The sequence below is a fragment of the Carcharodon carcharias genome, chromosome 21 (assembly GCF_017639515.1).
Source record: "Carcharodon carcharias isolate sCarCar2 chromosome 21, sCarCar2.pri, whole genome shotgun sequence".
Classification (NCBI taxonomy): domain Eukaryota; kingdom Metazoa; phylum Chordata; class Chondrichthyes; order Lamniformes; family Lamnidae; genus Carcharodon; species Carcharodon carcharias.
The window spans coordinates 56,083,584-56,103,157 of NC_054487.1; the positions used below are offsets into that span (position 1 = coordinate 56,083,584).

At 42.8% G+C, this 19,574-nt stretch overlaps 1 protein-coding gene and 1 long non-coding RNA gene across 2 annotated transcripts in view; one reads left to right on the forward strand and one right to left on the reverse strand.

The window, feature by feature from the left end:
- Positions 1-19,574, forward strand: part of tes (testis derived transcript (3 LIM domains)) — a 55,617-nt gene that overhangs the window by 30,706 nt on the left and 5,337 nt on the right. The window contains exon 5 of the mRNA XM_041216155.1: positions 15,749-15,964. Within this exon, the coding sequence (XP_041072089.1) occupies positions 15,749-15,964 (216 nt within the window). The remainder of the gene's footprint in view (positions 1-15,748; positions 15,965-19,574) is intronic.
- Positions 1-19,574, reverse strand: part of LOC121293274 — a 140,413-nt gene that overhangs the window by 24,193 nt on the left and 96,646 nt on the right. The window contains exon 2 of the long non-coding RNA XR_005946473.1: positions 1,795-1,885. This is a non-coding gene — a long non-coding RNA (uncharacterized LOC121293274). The remainder of the gene's footprint in view (positions 1-1,794; positions 1,886-19,574) is intronic.

The following is a 19,574-nucleotide window of genomic DNA, read 5'->3' on the forward strand; positions in this document are numbered from 1 at the left end:
TTTTATGCTCACCCGCCGAGCGAAATATCACGCGAGTGTGCGATGATGTCGGGATGCTCGCCCAACACCTTCTCACGTGATTTTACACCCGACCGCGGGCCATAAAATTCAGCCCTTGATGTCTCTTCCAAAGTGCCACACTACGGAACAATCAGAATTTACCATGTTGCCACACTCCATTATCTGCCATTTCAGACATTCCAGTAATATTTTTAATAAAATGCAGCAATGTCTTGACTACTCATGAAGCTGATAGACATAAAATTCTACTTCAAACCTGGTTTTAATTTAAAGAAATTGGTGGCACTGTTCACATATTCAACAGCAAGAACAATGGTTACACTTCACCTACCATGATAGAAAATGAAAGAAAAATCAAAGAAAGCTTTGACAAAATTTTTCACTCGGAATCCTTGCCTCTTTTCAGACTTCTCACAACATTTTATGAAGTTTTCTAATGACATTTTTGATCTTTCAAATTCTACACAAGATGCAGGAACCCTTCCCCAGTAAGTTAGGGGAAAACAATGAGATGAATTTTAGAGGTGGGGGGGAGGTGGCATATTCCTTGTTTTCCCGCCCACCCTAGTTGAAAAGTCAGTCAGCACCATGCAACTTTAAACCTGGCTACCCCACACTGATAATAGGCTGGGAGCGGCCTTAATGTCCCTCAGGGACCAGAGGTCCAGCCTTCGAGACCTGCCAGCCATTGAGATTGGCCGGCAGCTGTGTAGCCCCCATGTAAGTCATTTTGGTCGGGGACATTTTTGTTACCAGGGTGAGGAGAGTTGTGGGGAGGGTTCTGAGGGCAGCAGGGGAGCCACATAAGAGTAATACAATTGGGGTAAGGGGGGGAACCCAACGAACACAGGGTAACCCCACCCCCCCACCCTTTCCTGCCCGCCTTTATTCCGTGCAGTGAAACCTGCTGAGCTACTTAACTTTCCCCTGCAGCCACATGTATTATTGCAAAGGAGACGACATAAGGTCCTTAGGTGGCCATTAATTGGCCTAAGGGTGTGGGGGAGGGGAGGTGGGTGGCGCTGCCTGACACCTTACCTGCCCCCTGCTTAATATAGGGAACAGGTCGGGGATGGGTGGGAAGGCAGCAAGCTGGCCAGTCGGTATGTTTTACGTGTCCCCGCCCCGTCCCCAGCCTTCAAGTACACCCGCAGATGGCTGTAAAATTCACCTCACTGTTTCTCGTGCAATGATGACCCTGTAGCCTTTTGGAAAAGACAAAAATAGAAACCTGTATGAGTTGTGCTCATTTTACCCAGTGAAAATTAGGTGTGAACCATATGAATTTGGCAGTGGAACAGCCTGTGCTCAATCTACTTAAGCATAGTTCCCACTGCTAAATATGGTTGGTGGGGCAGAGCTTTTTATTAGACTCCCTGAGCAGATGCTTATATAAGAGGTTAGATGCCTTAAGGTGCCTGACTCCGTTTAAAATTTGTTGGCAGTGAAATGTGGAGGTATCAAGCCTGCACGCTCAAGAGTCTTCAACATCCCCCATGCCAACCAATGAGCAAGAATAAAAAAAAATGATGGAAAGCCTGTGGAGCTGAGAGTCGCAGTTGCTAAAAAGGCCAACTGAGCCAAAGAAACTGCCTCAAAATCTTGGCAACATTATGGCAAAAAATTCTGATGGGAAAAAGCATTATCTGTCCCAGAAACGTGCCAGAATATTTTTTCACACAATGAGTTACTGTGAAGTGTAGCTACTGCTGAACACGGATGCCATTTTGTAAAACGTTTCCTAAATAGCAATGAGATAACGAAACAGAGAACCTGTTTTTGTTGGTGGAACTGGAAGGAATTTTGATCAGGATACATAGTGAAGTGCCAGCTCTTCCTTCTTTCAAATGGTACCATTTCTAGACTTGAAAAGGAAAGAAAACAACAATATTAAATTGGACCATTCAGGGTGTTTTCCCTCAAGAGGTAACAAGACAAAATGGACATTTGCAGACCAATGCAATTTGTGATGTTTGTCCTAAAGGGAGAATTTCTCCCTTGCCAAATAAGAAGCATGTAGCAAAATACAATGGGGAAGAAATTTGTTGATATCGCTTTTAGCAGTGCTGCGCAGACTGTGTTGATTCCCCAGGGGCAGGCAGTACACAGATTGCTACCTGTGCACTGTTTTTCAATGAAGCAGCACGACTCGAATGAATTTCTCCCACTACATTATCTCCCACGTATAGTGAGGGGGAATTTTGACCTTTTTTGCGGTAGTATAAAACGTGTGATAGCGAGCCAACAGCCTGCTTTACATCTCTCTCAATCTTGACTCCCAATAGAAATAAAAATCGGCAGACATGTAAAATGAGCTGGCCAAGTCGCTATCATCTGTTTTACTCTGTCGTACAAAGTCATACTTGTCTCCATTGAGTTATGAAGCTGACTTGAGGATAAGAGGGTGCAGATCTACATGTAGCTCCATTTGAAAATAAAATATGGATAAGCTGATGAACACTGGGTGAATTTTATTTTGAAATGATTAATTTTGAGAAGTTAGGGCTCAATTGTGTTGTAATTGACTCTGTTTCCTCCAGCAATAAACATTTAACTCCATGAAATTGCTTTTGAATGTGGTTTTCCAAGTGTGGCTTAAATCTTCTATTTTCCAAATATTTAATAAAACCTGAAAGAATCACCCATATTGAATTCACGAGATTACACTTGGCAGGAAGGGACAAGCGGAGAAGGAATAAAGGAAACAAATTCCTCCATGTTCTTGTATTTAAATTCTTTCTGACCTTATTAGGAGGGAAAGAATAGTGACCAAGAAATAATGTGTTTTAAAAGTTAAACATAATTAAAAGACTTCCAAAATAAATAGAATCCAGCAGTCAGTGAGGTAAAATATTTATTGATTATGCAATTAACTTAATACCTTCCATCCCTAGTCCTGTTGGCTGAACAAAAGCACCTGGATTTATGATTTGGAATTCAGTATTTTTTGTTTATTTATCTAGTCATATCATCTACACACAGACGTACAGAAACTCTTAAGAGTTCTGTGTTGGTTTGAATCCAATGAAGCATTTTTGAGCTGTTGAGGCATCCAGGAGTGATGCCAGATACATAAACTGTTCTCCACATGCCCATTTTTAGCCTGAAATACTATTTGTGTCATGATGATTGTGTAATACGGTCAGTTAACTCTGTAAATTGTGATGCAAAGAAAACCCAACACAACTAAAAACTGATTCTCATGTTGATCTGTTAAAAATTTTAAAAGCTTTCAAACATTAAGTTGAATGGCAGAAGACTTGAAATGCTTTTGATAAAGGGTTGGGGTCTGTCATTTGTGTAGCTAGAAAGGAATAACTTGCATTATGTGGAGCCCTTCATAACTTGAGAACATCCCAAAGCACTTTCAGCCATTGAAGTAATTTTATAGTGAGGGCTGGATTTTCGCAGTCAGGAAGACTCTTTGGACCTTTAAAAATGGTGGGTGGAACCTGGATGCAGAAGTCCCACCCCATTTCTGACAGCAGGGGGAAGGGTGTGACTCTCACAGGAGGGCAACCCAAACTCAGCCGGGCCATTTGAACTTAGTGCTGAGTTCAAACAGGCCTCATTTTGTCTGCTCCAAGTTTTGGCCTTAAACTGCCATTACGAGTTTATGCAGAGGCATAACATCGACACTTGAAGGGTGATTAGGGTCTGTTTAAGCTTCATGACCTAAAGGTTTTTTTTAATTCTCTGCTCTATAAACCTGAAAAAAAAAACAGGCTGAAGCTGTCAGTCAGAGTTTTAAAAAAATCTGCTGGACTGTTTGGATTGACAGGCCATTTGATGTAGGTTAGAAAAGAAATAATAGATGCCTTTGTTGACATTTCCTAAGGGCTGTTATTATGTCATTATGAATACTCAGCTGAGTTTCGAAAGCTGCGGTTAGCTCAGCGGAGGGTTCTGAGTTCACAGTTTGATTTACAGTTTAAAGAGTATATTAAAAGATTAGCTGTCTTTGATATGGGGTCTAAATAGAAGTTTGTTCTTATAAGACATTAGCCACTTGAGGAAATTTAAAAGCTTTGCATGGGTTTCATGAATGGCCCCTTTCTACATCCCGCACCCCTGATCCCAAGGCCTGCCCTCCAAGATGGTCCCTACCCCTTCCACACCCAGGCCTCACCTCCCTTACCTGCCATAAACTGCCCCCCTAATCTGACCCTGGACTCTGGGATTTACAACAAAAATAAAAATACCTGGAAAAACCCAGCAAGTCTGACAGCATCTGCGGAGAGAAATACAGTTAATGTTTCGAGTCCGAATGACTCTTCATCAGAACTAAGAAATATAGAAATGAGGTGGAACATAAGCTGGTTGAAGGGAGCTGGGACAGGTAGAGCTGGATAGAGGGCCAGTGATAGGTGGAGGCAAAGAAGAGATTGCCAAAGATGTCATAGACAAAAGGACAAAGGGGTGTTGATGGTGGTGATATTAGCTGAGGAATGTGCTAATAATGACATTAAGGGTAGCAAGCAGGATGAGCAAGATAGCCCTAGTGGGGGTGGGGTGGGGGGAAGGGATCAGAATAATAGGTTGAAAGGTAGAGATAAAACAATGGATGGAAATACAGGGTGCAGTCCCAATCCTGGCCATTGCTGCCATTGGCGCTGCTGGGAATACAGAGATGCTGGGCAATCTGTTTTAACTCCATTCTAAAGAAATCAACTCTTCCCAATGCGGAGCAGAAGTTCTTTCTTCAGCCAATTCATGTTCCTTGGTACTGCTGTGATCCATGGGGTGCATTCTCCGCCGACTATCCAGGTGGTGTGGCTGGGAGGGTTGGGAACACTCGCCAGCCCCATGCAAAAAAAATCCTGCCCTTGATAAGAGGTTGAAGGGGGGAATTGTTAAATGTTTATCAAGGGTATTTATAATCTTTCTTTGCATTTTACATATAAAAATGTGCTTTTCTGTTGGACTCAACATATCTGTCCATTGCTGAATAGGAAACTATGTCATAAGATAAATGTCACTAATATTTATAAATAGATGGGAATTTAAAGGATCAGAAATAAAGCTGGAAAAATAGACTGGCACAACACTGAAGCGTTTGTCCTTCCCTGCTCAATGACAGTGTTCTAACCTCCCACTACCAAATCAACCTGACAAATTTACTTCAGGCTCAGGGCGTCCTCACTCAAATATTGGATGATGATTTTAACCTAAAATGTATGAAAAGATCATTGAATTTGCATCAATTGATTAGATCAACCAGAAATGTAAATAAAACCAAGCGATTGCTGAAACTAATAATAATTTGGGTTGCCAAGCTTTTCCCCTTGTTCAGCATCCACCATCCACTGTATGTACTCACGCTCTCACATTTTCTTTCTCTCATATCTTTGATCAGAGTTGATAAACTTTGGTATAATAGTTTAAAGCTATGTTCTGCATGAAACTTTCGAAGGGAATGACCAGCGTTGTGGATTCCCTAAGTCCTTCCATGGTGACCATCATTGACACCTCTGGAGGATTCTTCCTCCTTCTTCACCTTTACCTTCAGTGCGCATGTTCTACCTGGATAGAATTCAGTTCTTCTCTTAGCCAGCTGTCTACAAGGTCTTCTAGATCCCATTGTTTGGAGTGTAGAGGCCTAACAAAGCTACACAATCACCATTTTCACCTTCCACTTGTTCAGAAACCAGCCCCACCATTTTCAGCTGTGGTGCAATTGGTAGCACACTCACCTCAGTCACACGGTTCCACAGTCAAAACCTACTCAAGGACTTGAACATAAACATCAATGCTGATACTCCACTACTGATGGAGTGCTGCACTGTCAGAGCTGCCCCTCGGGTGGGCCACCTTTCTTTATCACACAGCATTCTGTTATCATCGGATGAATCGTGTGTTTTTTGCATTTAAATTGGCTGACCCATCAAATGAGGCTTCTTGGGTGGTTAAAAAATCCTATGGTACTGTTTCAAAGAAGAGCTTTGGTTATCCCTGATGTCATGGTCAATATTTATCCCTCAAACAACCTCAAAAACAAATTATCTGGTCACTATCACATTGATGTTTGTTGGAACTTGCTGTGCAAGATAGGCTTGCCACATTTCTTACATTACAGCAGTGACTACACTTCAAAAGTACATGGCTGTAAATCATTTTGAGATGCCTAGTGGTTGTGAAAGATGCTGTGTAAGTGCATATCTGTCTATCTTTCCTTGACACCAGTAGACAGTAGGCAGGAAGTAAGTGCTAACTAATATGGCACCTTTTGAATAGCTGATGCTCAGCTCTCGCCAGCTGTGGTCATAGTCAGCCTTTCAGTAACACTTGTGCAAGCATTAAGATTTGAAGAAAACAATTGGCACCAGAATTCTCATGAAAACTGAAAATATATAAGTCCCAAATGCATACAGTGAAATCTTTAGTTATATGTTTCTGAAAATAAAATATTTACAGTAATTTTCCTTGGTATACTTCAATACACTGGTATTCAGTGAATCCATGGCTTTGTATGAGATTATAAAATTCATAGAAAAGTTTTGTAGAATTGTGAAGAGGTATTTCACTAGTGTTCTTAGTATCTGACTAATCTACAGTGGAGGCAAAACTGAGGGCTGTATCACAACACAACAAGAGTGCAAATAGAACATTTAATGGAAAAATACGCCCCTAATGAAGGCAAATAATTAAAAGGATTTTGTGTTTCTTCCCTATTCGCAGGCAAAAATAGAATTGTAAAGAAAAATTATTTTAAGAACCAAATAAACCTTATCTCTCAATATTCTTGCAAATTTATGTGGTATAGTCCTTACCTGTTGCCAATCCAATAGCACCTTCAGTCATTGCACTCTGTCTGTACACCAGACACTAAGGGTGGGATTTTCCCAGATTTGCAGTAAGTGCGGTAGTGGGCGGGTAAAATGATGTTTTATCTGCTGGCCACGATGGTGGATTTTCACGCTGTATCACCCCAATCCCACCATATTACTTATGCATTCTCAGGAAGCATGCCATTTCCATGGTGAGCGAGATCTCATTCACCGGCCCACCATCACCCAGTCGCTGCATCACACCGGGGACATAATTTTTTTAAAGTCCAGCCACAAGCACACATCTCAGTGCTTCCAGACCACCTCTGCTGCACGGAAGACATGGCCCTGAAACTGAAGAAAACTGCAGCCCCCAGGTTCAGTGATACGTCCCTCGAGTGCCTTTTAAATGCAGTGGAGCCCGCTGGGATGTCCTCTACTCTGCTCTAGCCGCAGGATGGGCAGCAACAGCATGAACTCAGCTTGGTAGGTGGTGGCAGTGGTGGTCAGTGTCAACGCCCTTCAAAAGAGGACAACCACCCAGTGCCGCAAGAAGATGAATGATCTTCTTTGTTCCGCCAGGGTAAGTCACTATTCTCATCACTTTCAACTCTCACACTCTCAAACCCATCACACATCCACAGGGGTCTCACTCACTGCCAGTTCAAGGGACATCATCATTCACACTCTCACACTCACCGTCATTGTACTCAACCTGTCTATGTGACCACTCACCACCCAAACAGACCAGGCATACTTATCATCTGGCCTGACTGGCATCCTACTTACATGTTCTCTATTTCTATTCATGTAGGACAAGCTGGCACACAACAACAGGGCGAGTTGCAGACTGATGGCGGAATGCCTGAAATCAAGGCCCTCATGGACTTTGGAAACAGAGCCATCCAGCTGGCTGGTGAGGATCTGGACCGGTCCTGTGCTGACGGTGAGGTCAGCGCTGCTCTACCAAGTGAGGATCCAGCAGCGCAACATGCATCAGACAACCATGCTGTGAGTGATGTGTCCTGTTTCACAGGCCACTGCCATGCACTAATTATCTCCACTTGCTTCTGCAGGCACATCTGGGAAACAGCTGAGGAGTGTCCATGACCCAGGGCCTTCAATCAAACCCCAAAGAAACCTCTGCAGAGGAATCTGAAGGCACCCTCCTTGAAGAGCTGTCACAGCGCTCACCCACACCCTCCACCAGTGCAGAGACACACACCTCAGTGGGACCTAGCTTTAGAATAACCTCGGGATCGCAATCTGATTGCACCGTCCTGGGTTGATAAAACACCCAGTCCCCGTGGTGCCCAGCGGGCACGGAAGGCATCGACGGTGCCAGCAGACACCACGCGCTCCCTCTCCAGGGACACCCAGCCGCGAATGTAGCCGCGGAAGAGGGGCAGACAGTTGGGTGGGATAACCCCCTCGATCGCCTGCAGCCTGGACCTGTTAATGGCTAACTTGGCCAAGCCCAGGAGCAGGTTCACAAGGAGGTCCTCCTCCCTCCCGGTCCCCCTCCGCACCGGGTGCCCAAGGACAATTAGTTGCACAGCCTGGGCATTGGTATTAATCGCTTTTACATAATGTTCACTATTATCAGTAAACTCTCAAGAATGTCTCCCTGCTTATGGCTCCTTGACCTGATGAGCAGTGTTCTTGTCACTCAGATGTGAAACTTTTCTGTACAAGTTAAAGGCAGGTGTCTCAGTCCCCGGCCTCTTCCCTGTGCTCAGACATTCTCAGAGTCCATGTGAAGACCTATGGAGTGTCCTCAATGCACGTCATCATCATCCTCCTACAATCAAGCCACTAATAGGGCCTCCACCCTATCTCCGTGACAGGAGCCTTATCACAGAGGCTGCACATGCGCTGCCATAAGCCAGACTGGAGTCAACGTTCACAGATGTGATGTGAGGATCTATGGAGACACCTCACTGCATGCCGTCATCATCCTCCACAAATCTAGCAGCTGTGAGGGCCTCCGGAGCACACCTGCCTCATCTAGCCAGTGCGAGGCCCTCATCCCCATCATCGTCGCTACCGAGGACCTCCTCAGCCTCATTCCCAATGAAGTCCTCCTCATCGGAGGAGACCTGCAGCTCTTCCATCTCCTCCTCAGCCAGCTCCTCTCCCCATTGTGGCGCTAGGTTGTAAAGGGCGCAGCAGGCAACCACGATGCATGACACCCTCTGGGCTGTAATGCAGGGCTCCACCAGACCAGTCCAGGCACTAGAACCATATCTTCAGCATCCCGATGGTCTGCTCCACCAAGTTGCAAGCTGCTGCATGAGCCTCATTATAGCATCGCTCTGCTGCAGTCTGAGGCTGCCACAGGGGTGTCATCAGCCACGGCCTCTGCGGGTAGCCCTTGTCCCTGAGGAACCATCCCTGCAGCCTCTGTGGACCCCGGAAGACATCAGGGATCTGTGACCGACCTGAGGATGAAGGTGTCGTGCCCACTCCCTGGAAACCATGCACACACCTGCAGGATGCATTTCTGGTGGTCACACACCAGCTGCACATTCAGCTGAAGTAGTTCCCCGTGTTGTGACGGGACTGTGTCCCACATGAGTGCAGTCGATTGCACCCTGCACCTGTGGGGAATCCCGAGATCTGTGCGAATTCGATTGCTCTTGCATCCTGGTTGTCCCGGTCCCGGGCGAAATGCACAAAGTTGTGTGCCCTCACAAAGATGGCATTTGTGGGTGGAGGCTTGTGAGATCCCATAGAGGTCACCAGTGGAGCCCTGAAAGGAGCCACTGGCATCGAAATTGAGTACCACGGTCACTTTTACAGCCAATGGCAGTGGATACCCTCCATTCCTTGTGCGGCCAAATTCTGCAGCAGGTGGCAGATGTTACCCACCAGTTTCCCTAGACATGCGCAGTCTCCGGCAACACTGGTTCTCGGTCAGCTGCAGGAATGAAATGCGAGATCCCTATAGACCCTGGCTGTCACTAGGCCCCGACCTACGACGTCCCGATGTGGCTCTTCACCGGCGTGTGCGGGAGCCCCAGCCACCCCCTCCACCCCCACCCACCCTGTGGAGCACCTGGTGGCACTTTGATGCCTCCGCATTGCTTGAGTGGGCAGATCGGCTACAAGCCCGACTCCAATCTTATCAATGTGGCTGCGCCTGAACTTTCCAAGTTGGAGGAATGTTCACTTCACACAGGTTTCCCGAATGTGTGGCCACTTCCCTCAACCACCTCTCCCACCCCACCCCGAATGCTCTTACACTATATTCAATGACAGGCCTTTGCCCCATCTCTCCTTCCCCCCCACCCCACACACACACACACACACAAGTTGCCTCAATGGCAGGGCTGCTCTTAACCCCATTCCCCCAGCGCCCCTCAAGTTTGCAGTCCAACAGGCAACCCTGGCAAGCGCTGCACAGCGTTATTGTGTATTGGGGGTGGGGGGACGACTCCGGCGGGCTGGCCTGATAATGACTTGCTGACATATGACAATGAGGTCCCCGACACCTAGTGGCAGGAAACACAGCCCATCATGGGCAGGCTGAGCGGACGACAGTGAACTGGTTTCACGCTGTCATGAAACTGATTTGTCCAATATCGTCCCCCCGCCTCACCACCGATCACACCTGACGCCGACAGGCATGGAAAATTCCACCTTATGTCCTGAATATGTCAGAACTAACAAACTTAAATTTTGTGAGCAGTTATCAGTAGTTACAACCAATGGCCAGCAGAGGGAGAACTTTACTTTTGTTCTGATAATGCAGCTTCAATAGGCCCAAAATTATTTTCTATCCACGCCCATTATTTATTTTAGCCATGAGTTCTTTGATTTTATTTTCAGCCAAATAAAACCATTAGACATGATTGCAGTAGTGAGATGTTAGGAGCTATTTAAAAAGACATTCACTTACACAGAGAATCCTTTATTCATATCTTAAGTACTGCTTTTAAAAGTTACTAGTTTGTTGTGATCTAGTCCAACCTTTGGAAACTGATCATTCCACCAAACAGGAACTGCTTACCCTGGGACTTGGATGAACTACATTGTTTCCATTATTTTCTTTGCAGTTTAGCCCTTCAACATGGGAAAACAAATTCAGCATTAACATCCTAGAGAGACCTTCCAAAATTAGCCAACTGCCCTGTTCCCATAACAGCTGTAATAGCCTTTTTTTCTGAATAGTTTTAGTGGCGTGTTGTACAAATACCTATTTTTTATACTTAATAAAGGGTCTAGATTTGTTGGTGTTTCTGCTGAAACACTTTTTAATTTACAATGTGGTAGATTTAGAATTGAAGTTATATATCTTTGTGAGAAGTCCGAATGGAGCTGGGGTTTTTTTTGCCTAATTTTGCTCCTGCTCCATCTCAGTCTGGGAGTTGTTGATATTTTGATTGGGGTATGATTCCACAATCCCCCAGTAGAGCACCATAACGACCAATCTTCCAATTTGAATCTCAGCGGCCAGCCCATGGCGGACTGTGTTTCCTGCCATCAGACGTCAGGAACCTTTTATCATCATACATCAGTGTATCATTATCAGTCCAGCCTGCCGGAATCATGTCATTCCCCCCCTCCCGCCCTCATCTATCCACATCTGCGGGAAAGCACGCTGACACGTTTCACAACAGCACATAGACGACATGCACAAGGTGGCCTGCACTTTGAGGGGAACTCCGAGGTTGGTACACAGTAACGTTGTGCAGCGCTCGCCAGGGTTGCATGTTGGACTGCAAGTTTGAGTAGTGGGGAGAGGGGTTAAGGGCAGCCCTGCTGTTGAGGTGACTTGTGTGGCGGGGGGGGGGGGGGCAAAGCCCTGCTATTGAATATAGTGAGACAGTCAGGAAGTTGTTCCCTGAGAGGGCAAATCAGTTGATCCTGATGCATTTCTAGGATAAGTCACTGGATATGGATATGAAGCAGGACCTCTGGTTTTATCAACTTTAATGAGGCCTTAACAGGTTGTGCAGTTTTCAGTGCTACTGAATTTTTACTGAAACCTTTCACTAATAGAGCTGAAACAAAATGTTTCCAAGATCTTACCACAGTAAAGGGAATATCAAATTAAGCCTATCACGTGGATGTTTTGTGTGATTTACTACTTATCACAATGTTACATTTCCATGTTTAAGTTAGATTGCTCCTTCCCTATAAATCCTTCTGATAAGATATCTCACTGACCACACTTTCTGGATACCACCAAATGACCACATCATGAAGTCATCTAATCCAGAATGACAATCCATATAATCACTCCATAATCTAGACTGAATATACATTTTATCTATGATCAATCAAGGATTATTTTCATAGACTTATAATGATAATATAACAATTATTAAGACTTTCGCTGTTGATTTGTAACCAAATTCAATGTATTGATAGCCATTGTCAGCACTAGAATTGGCCAACAACAAGACCAAGCTCACGTCTAACTTTTTAAGCAACTAAGATGCTGCTGTGTGAACACTGTTTGCTATTTTTGATTTGCGCAATTGCCTGAGTTATTTTGTCAAGCATTCCGAATGACTGACTGACTCTCCATAAATTACTGTCTTCAAGGTCCCCCAAGTATCTGTCACATAAAAGAAAGAAGGAAGCAACTCGTATTATATAGAACATTTCATGTCCTCAAAGCATCCCAAAGCACTTTATCCATCAGAATACAATTGATAGCAGTCACTATCTTCATTGGTAAATGCAGCAGCTAATTTATGCACAGTAAGGTCTTACAAAAAGCAATGAGATAAATGAGCAGTTAATCCAATTTGGTTTTGGAAGAAAATCCTGGGATAGTGGGAGAACCCGCTTGTTCTTTGAATTGTAGCAAAGGGTCTTTTGCATCCACCTGAACAGACAGATAGGGCCCGAGTTTAACATTTCTTTCAAAAGCCAATGACTGTCAATACAGCACTTCTTCAATCATGTACTGAAGTGTGAAGCTAGAATATCGATTCAAGTGCCCCTAGTAATAGGGAGAGTGCTATCATGGAGGTAAGCAGGTAATGACAAGAATAACACAACCAAATAAAAACAATATTGAAGTAAAGTGTTGTTCCGTGACTACAATCAAAATTCTGATTTATTGTATTTTTTCCTGTTTTAAGACCAACTGTTTGAGGACCAGTTGGTAAGTGTGTTGTGAAGATCATAAAGATCAGGAGAACCTGGAGTTCAATTCTAGATCTTAAGTTCATTTATCCAGTTGGACAGCAATAGAAGAGCTAAACTTGGCCTCAGGGTTGAGAGGGAATAAAAAACTAGCCAGCATTCCTGCTTCTGATCTCTCTGCACTAAACACTGCCCAATTATTCATGTGTACACGTGGCTGGTGAGGACAGAACTGGGCTCGACTATTAACCTTCCCCTCTTCTGTCTGTCTCACTCCTCTTCCCCTGTGTTTGAATAGCCTGACAACACCTGCTGTCTAGGTTCAGATATGAAGTATTAGCACGAGAAAGTACTGAAAAATGTATTTGTAAAGCAGTGTCAAGCACCCTGTGTATTTGAGCCTCTGTCTGGAATTTAATAGCTTAATTAACCCCTCTCTCCAGTCTTTCTTCTTTGTGAAGATCAAGATGTAGAATCAGTTTGGGTGGGGATAAGAAATGGCAAGGGAAAGAATTCACTAGGAGCAATGGGGGCTTCTAAGGAAGGTACTGCAATAATCATGAGCAACCTTAATCATTAGATGGGCAAATCAAATTGGCAAAGATATTATTGAAGGCGAGTTCATAAGGTATATTTGCTTGGTAGTACACAACATGAGCATTGCTAAAAAAGAGGCATGCTGGTGAAGCTTTTCACATTGCACTCACCAGGACAGATTTGCAAGAATACCGATTATAAAGATAACAACTGTTTACACTGCATGAGAAGAGTGCGGTGATTTGGTTGGAAAGCAGACTCTGGTTGTGGCGTTGCCATGGATAATGCATGAGGAAACAGTATCTGCGAAGCTTTTGTTTAAATTAATTAACTGCCTCGTTTGAATTTAAATTTTGGACACTCAATTCGAATAATGGTAGAAAATCAGGTGACAAAAGGGGAGGAGGAACTTGAAAGCAGTCATCATTAGAGAGAGAAAAATACTAGGCAAACTAATGGGATTAAAGGCTGAGGAATCCCCTGGACTTGATGGCCTGCATTCGAGGGTCTTGAAGTGGTTGCAGAGATAGTAGATGCATTTGTTGTGATCTTCCAAAAATCCCTAGATCCTGGATAGGTCCCAGGGTATTGGAAAGCCAGAAATATAATGTCCCTGTTCAAGAAAGAAGGGAGACAGAAATCAGAAAACTTTAGGTCAGTTAGCCTAAGATCTGTCATTGGGAAAATGCTGGAATCCATTATTAAGGTGGTAGTAGCAGGACTTATAATAATAGTAATACAATCAAGCAGATTCAACCTGGTTTTGTGAAAGGAAATCATGTTTGACAGATTTATTAGCATTCTTTTATGATATAACGAGCAGGGTGGATAAAGTGGCACTGATAGATGTGGATTTTCAAAAGACATTTGATAAGATGCTACATAAAAAGTTACTACACAAAATAAGAGCTCATTGTGCTGGGGCTAATATGTTTGCTTGAATAGGGGATTAGCTAACAAATCGAAAACAGTCAGGATAAATGGATCATGTTCAGGTTGGCAAACTAACTTGTGGGCTGCCACAAAGATCACTAGGCCTCAACTACTTACAGTCTATATTAATGACTTGAATGAAGGAACCAAGTTACCGTAGCCCAATTTGCTGGCAATACTACAAGAGGTGGAAAAGCAAATTGTGAAGAGGGCACAGAGGCTGCAAAGGGATATAATCTTTTAGGTAGGAAGAATAGAAAAGCAAAATATTGTTTAAACTGAGAGTCTACAGAATGTTGTGTTACAGAAAGAGCTGGATCTCGCTGTACATGACACAAAAAACTGACATGCAGGTACAGCAAGTAATTAGGAAGGCAAATGGAATGCTGACCTTTATTGCAAGGTGGATAGAGTACAAAAGTAGGGAAGTCTTGTTACAACTGTACAGGGTGCTGGTGAGATGATACCGAGTGTACAGTGAACAGTTTTGGTCTCCTTAGTTAAAGGGTATAATTGCATTAGAAGCAGGTTCACTTGACTGATTCCTGGGATGAGGGGGTTGTGTTATGAGGAAAGGTTGAGCAGGTTGGGCCTATGCTCATTGGAGTTTAGAAGAACGAGAGGTGATCTTATTGAAACATAAGATTCTGAGGGGGCTTGAGAGGGTAGATGGCAGAGGATGTTTTGTTGGTGGGGGAATCTAGAATAAAGGTTCATCCATTTAAGATGGAGATGAGGAATTCCTTTTCTCAGAAGGTTGTGATTATTTGGACTTTTCTACTCCAAAGAGCTGTGGAAGCTGAATCATTGAATATATTCAAAGCTGCGATACAGTGTGGTAATCTGAGGTACAGTACACCTTTAAGGGAATGTGAGCAGATTGACCATGTGATTGTATTACCCAGTCGCTGTGTAGCACGGGCTATATTGTTAATCAGTAGTTTTAGAGCAGGATTTGGCTTGAGAAGACACCTGTGTTAGTGCTCCATTACTTATGTTAATAAACAGTATGTGCTTCCATCTTACAATGGTCTCTTCATCTGCATCTTCCTGATTACCAACTCACTCATCAATAGATAGGCATGCAACTGTGTTCGCTGAGCAAAGCGACCCGATAGAGGGAACATAACAGACAGATTCTTGAATTATAGGGGAATCCAGGGTTATGGGGAACGGGCAGGAAAGTGGAATTGTGTCCAAGCTCAGATGAGCCACAATCTGATTAAATGGTGGAGCAGACTCATGAGGCTGTTTGGCCTACTCCTGCTCCTATTTCTTATTATTCTGCTTGGGTGCCTTAATTTTATTTTTATAACCTTGTACACATTATCAGCTATTATGTGTTGTCTGATGATTCAATTGCTGAGTGAGTTTTGTTCTTGTTTTAGGCATGCTTCCGTTGTAAACTGAACATGAAGGAGGGTGACCCAGCTGTATACGCAGAGCGGGCTGGTTATGACAAGCTGTGGCACCCCTCTTGCTTTGTCTGCTGCATCTGCAATGAACTCCTGGTGGATATGATCTATTTCTGGAAGAAGGACAAACTGTATTGTGGCCGTCACTACTGTGACACTGAGAAGCCACGTTGTGCTGGCTGTGATGAGGTAGGGAACAAAAACTTCTTATTTCCCAAAACTCTAGAAAATGTACAATTTCAACATTTCTTCAATATACACTGAATCATAGGAACCCAGTTATTCTTAAAGGATCTACTCTGGGACAGTGATGGAGTAGGTTTTAGCAAATGTACCCCCATTAAGAAAATGTATCGAGTATAACTCCTGAATACCTGTTTTAACCTTGCTAAAGCTGACAGCAATTCATTGCATCTTGGGGTTTGATAGCTGTAAAATCTCAGATACCCACCTCAAATGTTAGTTACTATCTTATTCTAATCCTGACCTTCAGAAAAACACAACAATTAAGTAGAATCTAATAATCGAGCTATGATTTACAAATTTTGTAGAAAAATCTTAGAGTATTAGAACACTGCTGAAGATATCAAAACACATTTCATTAAAACCAATATTATGCCTTTGCCCCAGTAATCTTTTATGATTGCACCACATCGCCTTTAGCCATGTGAAGACTAACTGGACACTAGCTGGAAAATGCTGGAAACTCTCAGCAGGTCATTCAGTAACTGTGAATAGAGAAACAGTTAATGTTCCCATAGTGCTGTGACTGTGTGTGTTTGTCAAATCATACTTCCTTACTTACATTCATTTGTGATTTATTGCTGTTTTATGAACATGAAATTTGAACCGATCACATACAAGAAATGTAAGATGAATGAAACCACCAAGAAAGCATGATGTGTGGCAGACTTGCCCAACAAGAGAAACCTGTTGCATTTTGAGACTTCACATTGATGCCTCTCGTGCTTTGTGACAAAGACCATTTCCTTAAGTGATCCCTTGTTCTTTCTCAGCCAGAATTTGACTTTATATCACCAGATATTGAGCATGTAGTATTATCTGAAGGTCAAACAGAACCCTTTTATAACTGTGTGTCAGTTACCAGATATGACCCCAGCCTCTTTAATAATTTGCAGACTTTAAAAAGTAGAAGAAAAGAACTATCAGATTGCAGTTTAGCTGTAAATGGCAAAATAGATTTATTAAAAGTAGTAGGTAAGCAGTAGGAAGGGGCAATGCACTATTTCTACAGAGCCTGTAACTTACCCTTTCTCACCTGTTACAGAACCAACAAAAGACACGGCACTTTTCTCACTCTACTGATAATACTAAACTTGAATTATAGCCTGTGCTGTAACGCTTAGATGAAGTATTAGCACAAGAACACTTCTACATGAGCTGCGGTACAGAATAGAACTGCGTGTATGCTGCTGCCAGTATAGCTCCCAAATCCTTTGATGTTGAAAACTGGAATATAGGAAAACAAAAAGGTACCCTCCTTAGTTAAATCAACCAATGTCAACAGACTCTTAAGTATTTCCTTAACCCCGATATGTCAGGGCCCATGCCCAGATGTGAAACCACAGACCAAGTGTATGGGTTGAAAACACTTCCCTAATTTAGTAGTTTTCAGGACAGTACACGTGTACAATATTTAAAATGTGTTCAAAGTTTAACATTTTTTTGTTCTACACTTTATTTAAAAAAAGACAACTGAGCAAAACGGCATCTAAAATTGGTTGCCTGCGGATTTTCACTCTGATTAATTTTCCATCCATACAAAAAGTGTAGGAAGTCCTACACTTCCTACTCTGTGAATAGCTAGTCTTTTGAGACCCCAAAACACACATTAGGAGCTCTAAGCCATGATCTGATAAGTTTGCTCGAAGGTTGTCACAGCTCTGGGAATCTAAATGAGTTTTGGTCTGAAGCCTTTCAGAAAAACACACTCACCTGATTAAAAGAATAGTCTCAAGCATTTAATAAATAGAAAATAATTTATAAAGCTCATGTATTACTTGTACTTTTTAAAAACAATGCTATTATGCTACAAACTTTATTCCAGGTTTAGTGGAAGAACTCAAAATGGTGACAAAAGGGTTTTCAAAAGATAGTACAGAATTGTGTAATTTGTACACCTGAGAAATAGGAATCTCATAATTTAAGTCATCAGAAAGTTCACACTGTTAGCCAAGTAGATGAGATGTGGGTCATTCCTTTAAATTGGCTCCTACCAGCTGACTTTCTACAAGAACGCACATGACCATCTGATATGCAAAATACCACTTTTAAAAGACATTATTCCTATGCAAGTGCATTCGAATTTTGAAGCAAAGGAGAAGTCATTTCAACCAATCTCTCTCAAGTACAGTGAGAACTGAATGCAGACACAGTTAAAGAGTGAAGGACCAGATTTTTATATTTTGTATTGTATTCCAAATGGTTATAACAGTCTACTCTTTTTTTAGTGTTTATATTAAGAGCTGAAAACAATTATTGTTCATTATGCGTAGTAGCAAATTGTCTAAAGAATTCATTGTTCCAACTTAGTGGAAGGTTCTGAGTACAAACATGAGCATTTAAATATCATGTTTTGTAACATTAAATACTTAGTATTTGGGAAAGAAGAAAAGACGTGTTTAAGTGTTTTTATATATTCCCTGGCATTGACTGTAAAACAAAAAGACTGCAACTTAAACAGACATTCAAGGTCCCTCATATTGTATGCAGAGGATTTATGTACTGTGGTCTACTGCACCTGCAATGGGGTATGGGAAACTATGGGTCATCAAAGATGCTTGTCTGTAGGGGGTTCCCTTCTTTCTAAGTTCTACCAGGGTAGATGTGTACCCCTTCCCTACTTCAAAATGACCTTCCTTTTCCCTTTGCAATAGAGTAACTTTTGAATTACCATGAACAGCACCAGAAGGTTTGTAACTTTCTTCTTTGTAACGCTGATTTTCTGTAACGTCTCGGATTTGCCAGTTAAACCCCAGATATTCTGACTTTCAGTGCTTACCTGAGACTGTAGGTGGCACTGTAGTGCATGTTCTATCCATATGTCAACTGACCTGGTGCCCTGCCAAGGTCTTCCAAACATGGTGTTGGCACACTGATCTCCAATTTACCATGTAAAATCATCTAGTATGTCGCACATCATTATCAGGAAATTATAACCGTTGTGATACGTGGAATTGCACAATGCAGCAGTGATGTTGCAAAGAGATAGTCACGTATTGTAATGTAACTATTTGAAAAGGTTTTGAGGCATTCTATTTGTAAAAAGATTTTGTTGCACTCTTTTTTTTCTCATTTTCCTGGGCCATTTATCTCCTGTGGCTGACAGCACATGCAGTGACTCATTCCAAAGCAAATCAGCCATTAAGACAAGCAAACGGGCAGAAATTGGACTCGCTCATTGTGGGGAAACTTCAGGCTACTGCTCTGGAGAGATGTGGGGCAAAAGAAGTGGAATTGGTTACATTTAGAGTGCAGATAAAGTCTGCAATGAACCCTATATCACACCATCCACCCCCCCCCCCCCCCCCCCCCCCCCCCCCGCCCGCCTTCATTCTGGTTGTTTGAATCCCCAAGATTTCTTATTGCGTGTCTCTTGTCATTTTGCTACAGTCCAAAACACCATGAGGAATAGCTCGAAAGTCTACATTTGATTGTTAACTTGTATGTTAGAATTATGTGAATAACCAGTGTGCATTCTACCTCATTGAAACGATTACTGAGGCTGCACGTTTTGTGTTCTAATAGTTCCATGTTCTAGTTCCAGAACTTACTCCAA